Raw genomic sequence first — 9,237 nt, 5'->3', positions numbered from 1 at the left:
TCCCTCCTTCTCTCCCTCCCTCTCTCCACAGGCCGCTTACGACCCGTACGCCTACTCCAACGACTATGACATGCACACGGGTGAGTGCGGGCCTCGGCCGCGCCTCCTCCCCCTCCCCTGGGCCCTGCCTGGGCCTCGCCGTGTGACAGCCGCCTCCTCGCCGCTTTTCTTTCCCCCTCAGGAGACCCGAAGCAAGACCTGGCCTACGAGCGGCAGTACGAGCAGCAGACCTACCAGGTGATCCCCGAAGTGATCAAGAACTTCATTCAGTACTTTCACAAGACGGTGTCGGATCTCATCGACCAGAAGGTGTACGAGCTCCAGGCCAGCCGTGTTTCCAGTGATGTTATTGACCAGAAGGTGTATGAGATCCAGGACATCTATGAAAACAGGTTTGAAGTCATCTTTCTTGCAAGGGGTTGTGTCAATGCAGCAAAAAGTGACCTTGGTGGTGCCACTTAGGAGTTGCTGTGAGGTATAATTGTGTCTGTTCCATGGAGATTGTCCCACTCTTGCTTGTAGCTGTGTTACCTTGCCATAAAGGGAGTGTGACAGTAACATACATGACTGCTCTGTACTTCAGGGATAAATTGAAGGCTTGAATGGTGTAGTTTGAAATTCTCACTCTTGGCTTCAACACTGGACTTGCTAGAAGAGGGTGGTGGCAGCAGTCTGCTCCCACCAAGCCCAGGGCCTCTCTGTTGTGATCTTTAACTCCAGCACTGCCATACTGAGCAAGGGTTTCTAACACCACGTGTGTGTCTGTCTGTCTTTCAGCTGGACAAAGCTGACAGAGAGGTTTTTTAAGAATACCCCGTGGCCAGAGGCAGAGGCCATTGCCCCTCAGGTTGGGAACGGTGAGTCTTCTTCCTTGTCAGAGAGAGAAGGATCTAAATTCTTCTGATGGGTGAGTGAGCAGGTCCACGGTGTTGCCTCCACCTGACTCAGAGTTCACTCTGGTAGCTCCTTCAGTAGATGCCTAGCAAGAAGTCAAAATTGGAACAAATTTTCCTTTATCACCATGGCAGGAGGAGCACCAGTGATGTATCTGCAGTAGTTGCCTGGGCCTTGTGGCTTGCTGATGTCCAGTTGTGTCATCTTTTCCAGATGCTGTCTTCCTCATCCTGTACAAGGAGCTGTATTACAGGCACATCTATGCCAAAGTCAGCGTGAGTGTTTGCCTTCTGTCTTCCTCTTAGCTCTGTGCTGGCTTCTCTGTGCCATAATCTTGCCAAATCTTGCTGCCACCCCAGCATTGATGGTTCTGTGATTTCTTCAAGGTGAGATTAGACAGGCTCATGGGCTAGAATTCAAGTTGGTTTTAAGGAAGCTTAAAATTCTTGCCTTTAGTGAGGATTTGCTGGCCGCTGAAAAGCAGGAAAGGCTCGACTGTCTTCTTGAAGCTCGCTAGCTGCCTCCTCAGGCTTGGCTGTAATGAGTGTGCAGGTTTCCCTGGCTGCTCATTATGACTCAGAAGACCTGGTCTGAGTTTTTGGGAGGCTATTCTGTAAAAGTTTGAGAGAGTTATGAAAAGAGGGTGCATTATTTGTGGTTAAAACACCCCATGAGGTCACAGTGCCTTGCAGAGGGGGAAACCTGGGTGATGTAAAGGAGGAAGAAGTAGAAGGAATAAAACAAGACAAACCTGTTTTTTATTTTTTTTTTTTTCTTTAAACCAATCTGAAATCTGAGAAACTCACAGCAGTCCTTGCTTCTTTAAAGAAAGAAGCATGACTTATTGGACAAATAAGTGAAAACTGCAGTTCTGCTGTAGACCAGAGGGTGGAGAAATGGGCACTTGTAAAGAGCTGCTGCATTAAGGCTAAAGCAGGAGAGACTGGTTCCTCAGACTGTCCTGTTAGTGCTTCTCAGGCTGCCCTGGAGTGCTTCCAGATGAAACAAAGCAGGTGATTGTAGGAAGAGTGATTCTCTTCTGTGTTGACTGGTCTTTCAAAGGATTTAGAGATACCATCCAGAAGCAGAACTGTTCATTTGTAGGTGTAAAGCCCTATTGGCACAACAGCAACCCAATTTCAGGTTTTCTGGGTGTTGCTGGTGGGTGTCTTTGTTGAATTATTTGCTTTAATGTTTCTGAAATAGACTCCATATTGCTGTGACCATCTTTTGCCCATAAACTCCCTCCTGCCATGCTTGGAACTAAAGCAGTGTGCTCACTTCTCATTGCAGGGAGGCCCCACGCTGGAGCAGAGGTTTGAATCCTATTACAACTACTGCAACCTCTTCAACTACATCCTCAGTGAGTTGCTGCAGGTTATTTCTGGCTTGTGAATTTTTAAAGAGAGGTTGGATGGAGAGGACTTAAAAAGCTGAAGCTCCCTATCCCCACCCTACTGGAAAATTCACTCATTTGCTGCTGCAGCTCCCATTTTAGGGAAATCCTTGTGTTCTTTATCTGTTGCACCAGTTCTGCCACTGTTCTTGCTCAAGATATTAAGCCTCTCATCTGTTGTTTATGTTCTTCTGCAGATGCTGATGGCCCTGCTCCTCTGGAACTGCCCAACCAGTGGCTCTGGGATATCATTGATGAATTCATATACCAGGTATATGGCTATAAGACTGGGCTGGTTTGGGGTGGACTTGCCTCTATTGGAGCTATAAGTTTTCCATCTCCTCCCTCTCTGTGATTTTTATAGCTAGGATAGCATTGCAGATCAAAAAACATTGGTGAGCACTATTCCTGGGTCACCAGGTAGCTGGAGTGGTTGGAAAAATCCAGATTTTTAAGTTACAGGGAGCTCACTGGGGAGTCCTGGACTTCTGTGGATATTCCTGTTTCAGATGCAGCTTAGGGGATTTTATTTTGCTTTAAAACTCACCTTCATTTTTGCCTGATTGGTGCAAAGCAGCCTGACTGAAACCTGCTGTAATTACCAAGACCTTACTAAGGTACTTGTTCAAAACAGTTTTGTTGTATTCTATGTTTTTGCTTTAGTTTTATCTTTCTTAGTGAGTAGGGTTGCTGTGCTTCCATCAAGACACTGCTGATTTGAAATTTAGGCTAGGATTTTGATGTTAGGAAATATTTGTCCCATTATTGCTCTGAGTGGAGTAGTCCAGGTCTCCAATGCTACTGTTTTTTCTTGATAGGTTCCTTTTTCCATAACTTTTGACTGGAATTCCTCAAGGGCAGTTTTGTCAGGCTTAGAGGAAAATGGATGTGTGCATGTGTGGAAAGAGAGAGGGGTGTGTGTGTGTGTGTGTATATATCTTATGACTTTCTCTTTGCTGCCTGTTCAGACAGCAAATTTATGTTTAGTTGCATGCCTGACTGTCTAAGAGATCCTTCTCTTTGCTCCATTTTGTTGCCTTTTCCTTCAGATTGTCCCAGCATTGTATCCTATTTTCCCTTGGTGCTTTCATGATAAACTTTTTCATGATTAACTTGTTGTTTAGGTGATCTCAGGTGAAACCCACTTGTCCCTGTGACTTGTAGCTTATCCAATTGCATCTGTGATCAACCTGCAAGCTTAGTGCACTTGGCTGAACCTCTCCAAACTAGCTTCTCACCGCTGAATCTCTGCTTTTTTTTCCTGTAGTTCCAGTCTTTCAGCCAGTACCGCTGCAAGACAGCCAAGAAATCTGAAGAGGAAATAGATTTCCTTCGTTCCAACCCTAAGATCTGGAATGTTCACAGTGTCCTTAACGTGCTGCACTCTCTGGTTGACAAATCCAACATCAACAGGCAGCTGGAGGTCTATACAAGTGGAGGTGAGGGAGCTGGGGGATGCCAGGCAAGGCCTGTGGCTGTGCTGCCTTGCTTTGCTTTGGCTGAGCTCTGGGAGGTGGATCAAACCCTTCATCAGTGGATGGATTGACTGCAAGCAGCTTCTGTTGGCCTTGTGTGAGGAAGGGTGGTGATGGCACTTCAAGTCTTGCTTCCTTTGCTGGTAAAGAGAGGTGTGGAAAGGGGAGCTTGCTTCCTTGAAGGAATATCATGGTTTTTTCTTTGCCTAGGTGACCCTGAGAGTGTGGCTGGTGAATATGGTCGCCACTCCCTCTACAAGATGCTGGGCTACTTCAGCCTGGTGGGGCTGCTGCGGCTGCACTCCCTGCTGGGGGATTACTACCAAGCAATCAAGGTTCTGGAGAACATCGAGCTCAACAAGAAGGTAACACCACAGGTTTTTTAGACACTCTTGCAGTTTTCCACCTGCCTCTCTTGAAACATGCTGCTGAAGGATTGGATGAATGAGCTGCTTGTGGCTGTTGTAGCTGTCAGAGGTTTGTAGCTGAGCACAGATGGAGCTTTGGGATTAAATCAAACTATATTGTAATGCCTGATGCTGTTGGAGCACAAATGCTTGGGGTTTTTTTAGCAGGTTGTGCCAGGCAGTGTTGTTACTGGGAGTATTAATTGAACTCTAAGCAGGAGAGCATTGGTAGCTGGCTGAACACATCATTCCTACTTTGCTCAGTGGCTCATTCTTCTATTTTTGACCCCACTCCAAACTTGCATGTTTTTTGTCTTAGAATTTGATGCAGTTTGTGGTAGTGCTGGCTGACAAAAATCCAGCTGCAACACAGGCCTGGCACAGGATGTGGAGTGAAACGGGAAGGGGAGCAGAGCAGTGTTAGGCATAGTGCAAGAGTCCTCTACTTGCAGGAAGCTGACACTGGAAGCCATAGGAAATGAGATGATCTAATAAACAGTGAGGAAGCTGCTGCAGGGATGTGTGGGAGGTATCCTGAATGAACCCTTTCTATCTTTGGGGTGGCTGGATTCTGGATGGTAAGATGTTTGGATCAAAGGTGGTGGTGTGACACAACGTGTTGGTCTTTCCTCCTCAGAGCATGTACTCCAGGGTGCCTGAGTGCCAGGTGACCACCTATTACTACGTGGGCTTTGCATACCTCATGATGAGACGTTACCAGGATGCCATCCGTGTCTTTGCCAACATCCTGCTCTACATCCAGAGGACCAAGAGCATGTTTCAGAGGACGACCTACAAGTATGAGATGGTAAGAGAGAGAATAGGGCTACATTTCCCAAAAGAAAAAGCTGCTGTCTTCTTTCCTGCCTCTCTGTCACCTGATAACCCACTTCTGATAGCCCAGGCTTGTTTTCCTGCTCTGTGCTGGTGGTTTCTGATTCATTTCTAATCCTTTCCATAGCCAAATCCTGCTGTTCTTAATTCCCTGATGCATCTGAGGCCCTGGATACATTCCCTCTGTACTTTCCTCTTGCCCAGCCCTCTTTTTCATTGTTGGGAGCCTTGATAACATCTTTCACCTCCCTCCTTTTCTCAGAGGCCCCACTTCTTTACACCATCCCCCTTGAGCGTTAGGACCATCGGTGGTCTGGATAAAGCCCCTCTTTCTGAAAAAAAAAAAAAAACACATCTCCCAGCTGCCTGGGGCAGAGCAAAGCCTGAGGGTGCTGAGGAGCTGACAGGTTCTCCCCTCTGCCCTCAGATCAACAAGCAGAACGAGCAGATGCACGCCCTGCTGGCTATAGCCCTCACCATGTACCCCATGCGCATAGACGAGAGCATCCACCTCCAGCTGAGGGAGAAGTATGGGGACAAGATGCTCCGTATGCAGAAGGGGGATGCCCAGGTCTACGAGGAGCTCTTCAGCTATGCTTGCCCCAAGTTCCTCTCCCCTGTGGTGCCCAATTATGAAAACGTGCACCCCAACTACCACAAGGAGCCCTTCCTGCAGCAGCTCAAGGTCTTCGCCGATGAGGTCCAGCAGCAGGCCCAGCTCTCCACCATCCGTAGCTTCCTCAAGCTCTACACCACCATGCCCGTGGCCAAGCTGGCTGGTTTCTTAGACCTCACAGAGCAGGAGTTTCGCATCCAGCTGCTCGTCTTCAAGCACAAGATGAAGAACCTGGTGTGGACCAGTGGGATATCTGCTTTGGATGGGGAGTTCCAGTCTGCCTCTGAGGTTGACTTCTATATTGACAAGGTTGGTAGCTGCCCTTTGACTAGGAAGCTCCTTTACCTAGGAAATTCTGGCTTTGACAGCACCTAGTTTTGCCCCAGTCTAGGGGAAACATCCCTTCCTTCTTTACCACATGAAGGGCTTGGCTGCCCACAATGAAGTTGTAGCCTTGCTTAATAGGAATGTTGGTAATGCTATGTCACTGGCAGCTTTGGCAGTTGTACCAAACAAGGGTCCTCAATGTCTTCTGCAGGACAGAAGGAACCATTTGTCTGTCAGTATTCTAAGGAGGTGACAGTTGGGTGGCAGATAGTGCTGCACCAGGTGGGATTGTCAGCTTTGTAGGTCTCTCCCACATCTCCTTTGCTGGCCAAAGCAGGGATCTTGCTTGGTCATGCTACAGGTCCATTTTTCAGTGGAGCAGCACTTAGCTCTGCTCTAGAAGGAATCTGAATACAAGGTGTGGTCCTGCCCCTGCAGGTCTAGGCAGTAAAAAGTCTTTTAGGACTTCATTTTTTTTCCAAGAAGATAGCAATAACCATTAGATTACTAGGAAGGACAACAGATTTCCCCTTTTCTTGCTCCTTGGAGCAGAAATCCCTTTGGTTGCTCCTCTCTTTGGCAGTGATGGCTGTCTCTTAGCACAGCCCTCTCCCTGACCTGATGCTGTCCCCCCCAGGACATGATCCACATCGCAGACACGAAGGTCGCTCGGCGCTACGGGGACTTCTTCATCCGCCAGATCCACAAGTTTGAGGAGGTGAGGCCTGGGTGGGAGAGCTGTGGGGCAAGCACTGGGCTCTGCAGGCCCTGCAGGAGCTGTGCTTGTGGGAGACAGCTGTATGATGCCCTTCTGGGGTGAGCCCCAGCAGGTGGTTTAAGCAGCAGCTGCTGGCCTCTGAAGAGGGATGTTTTTTTCTGTGAGAAGGGCTCAGTGGGAAAGGAGGAGGAGTTTACTCTCCCAGGGGCACTCACCCTGTTTTCCCCTAGACAACCATGGTGTTCTTATCAGTAACACAACCACAAACATATCTCTACCCTTATAACTACAGCCCTAGAAAGTGGTCTCAAAGACTTCTGGAGCACAGATGACTTCAGTGTCTTGCTCAGCCAGGAGATGAGATTCTGTCACTGCTCCACTGTCCCAACAGAGGCAGCTGTGCACTGGAAACCCAGGCAACAAAATCCCAAGATGCAGGATTGAGATACCACTGCTAGAAGCTTGCAGCCTCTCTTCTTCCTCTGCTGTCTTGGGGAGGAGGAGGGAATTTTACTCATTCCCTTTCTGCTTTGCACCCTGCCTGCCCTTTTGCAAGAGCTCCTAGAGGGAGGAGCAGAGGCACAGGCTGAAGGCTGCTGAGGGGAACAGCAGGATATGTCAGTCCCTAACTTATTTTTCTGACCTTTGCTTTTTCCAATTCCAGCTGAATCGAACCCTGAAGAAGATGGGCCAAAGACCATAAAACTTCTCTGCTCAAGCTGATCACTGCATCCACAGAAGCTGGTGGGAGAGATTGTTCTCTTTGTGGTAAGGGATGGGGAGCTCAGGGTTCTGGCATTTCTGCAATTCCCTGTGACTCTGAATGGTTTTTGTACTTAAAGAAGCAGACTCATTTGGTTCAAACTAGCCTCTGAAGGGCAAGACATCTAATAAATGAGTGGATTTTCTCTGATGAGCATTCATAATGTACTCATTTATTTTGTTTTCCTCTGTGGAAGAACATAATTGCATCTGGAGACACGGGTGGCTGCTGTTGGTTTGTGCTGTCTTTGGGCCATGCTGTTGCAGGTCCCAGTGGGGAGTTGTTCTCTTGCTGCATTCTAAGGCACTGCACACAGTGAGCAGGGAGAAAATGAGCCTTCCACAGGCTATGGAGAGGGATACAAGCTAATACTATTCCTTTTAGCTCTTAGCCCCCACACTGAATGAACCTGTGAGTTGTGGTTGCTTTCCTAGAAGGCTGCATTTTTGCCTTCCCACACCTTTTTTTTTTTTTTTTTTTCTCCTCCTCTTCCCCAAGTTTCTATGAAGTAGAAATGCTCCAAAGTGGGTTGACATGTTTTTAAAGGAAGGGTGAGGGGTTTTTGTAAACATTCAACCAATATTAACTTGGGTCATATGGTGAGATGTCCTTGCTGGAGGTCGTGTTTTATTTCAGCACAAATGATGCCCAAGTCCAGGCCTTTAATTTAATGGAGTTCAGTTTCTCCAGAAAACTCCCTGGGGGGGGCATTTAGTGTATTAAAACCCTTTAAATACTAATGTTCCCAGCTCTGCAACCACTTTGGCTCCTTCAAGGCAAGCTTGCAAGCACCTTGAAAGAGGAAAAACTGAAAACCAGCCCTATAAAAGGGATTCCAGGACCTATAAATATTGGGGAAAAGAATGCAAAGAATGAATCTCATCTGCCTTCCACACCCTCTCTCCCTTCTCCTTTTGCTGCCTTTAAATAGTTTGGTGTTTGAGCAGTAGAAACAGGTGCAAGAGGAAAAACCTGTAGGGAAGCTCCACAAAAGCCTGTTTCATAGGTACCATCTGCCTCTTGGTACCTCTCCCTCTCATTCCTTTCCCTTGTGAGGGCTCCTGGCAGTCCAGCTTGGCTTCCTATGGGGTTCTGTTCAGAAGTCAGGAATAATTAGCCTTTGTTGGATTATGGGGCTGGGTTTGAATCGGGGTCAAGTTTCTGGTGTCCTAGATACTGCTCAAAAGTAAACTCTGTTTGCCATCACAAAGCCCTGTGACTTCAGCCTGCAGGGTACAGGCAGCACAGTGAGGTTAAATGGGCCACTCCTTTTGGCCTTCTAGCTGCTGCTTTTAGTGTTCTGGGTGCTAAGAATATAGTCCCTCTGGTTCTGAAGGGTCTGAGGCAGCCATACCATTAAGAGATTAAAGCCCTGAGACAGCACTGCATTGCAGTAGATCCACTGGGAGGGTGGTTTCATACCAAGAGAATCTGCTCCTTTTTATTTTTAGGCTCGGTGCTTTTGCTTGTGTATATTTACCAACAGCACCAGGCTGAGCATAGCTGTCAACAGCAGCTCTGCTCCCACTTTTCTTGTTTATCCAAAGCCTGAATCTTTTCTAGAACACACACTAAGAGAGATGTGACAGACAACAGAACCTCTGGCAGGGCAGGATCTCCCTGATCTGTTCTAGTTCCTAGCATAGCAAAGGAATCCACTGTGGTACTGTGTTTAATCTGTGACTGGCATGTTGAAATTACAGACTTTTAATGCATCTATGTATCATAAACACTCCAGCTGTGACAGGCTGCCTGCAAGTCTATGACTAAGCTGCTGGCTTGTATTTCTCTGCCAGAGCAGCTTCCA

At 47.5% G+C, this 9,237-nt stretch overlaps 1 protein-coding gene across 1 annotated transcript; it reads left to right on the top strand.

Annotated features, from left to right (window-relative positions):
- Positions 1-25: 25 nt before the first annotated feature.
- On the top strand, positions 26-7,590 carry EIF3L (eukaryotic translation initiation factor 3, subunit L; the record flags this gene model as incomplete). Its single annotated transcript, XM_008950072.1, has 12 exons — positions 26-80; positions 182-392; positions 778-857; positions 1,108-1,169; positions 2,188-2,257; positions 2,488-2,561; positions 3,558-3,729; positions 3,976-4,130; positions 4,810-4,980; positions 5,434-5,931; positions 6,587-6,667; positions 7,332-7,590. Coding segments are annotated over 12 exons (1,668 nt in total), but the record flags the coding sequence as incomplete, so codon positions are not given.
- Between the last annotated feature and the right edge of the window lie 1,647 nt (positions 7,591-9,237).

This window comes from Merops nubicus, unplaced genomic scaffold (assembly GCF_000691845.1).
Source record: "Merops nubicus isolate BGI_N331 unplaced genomic scaffold, ASM69184v1 scaffold32631, whole genome shotgun sequence".
Lineage (NCBI taxonomy): Eukaryota > Metazoa > Chordata > Aves > Coraciiformes > Meropidae > Merops > Merops nubicus.
The sequence above is the reverse complement of the archived record's forward strand: the minus strand, read 5'-3'. Positions and strand labels throughout refer to the sequence as shown.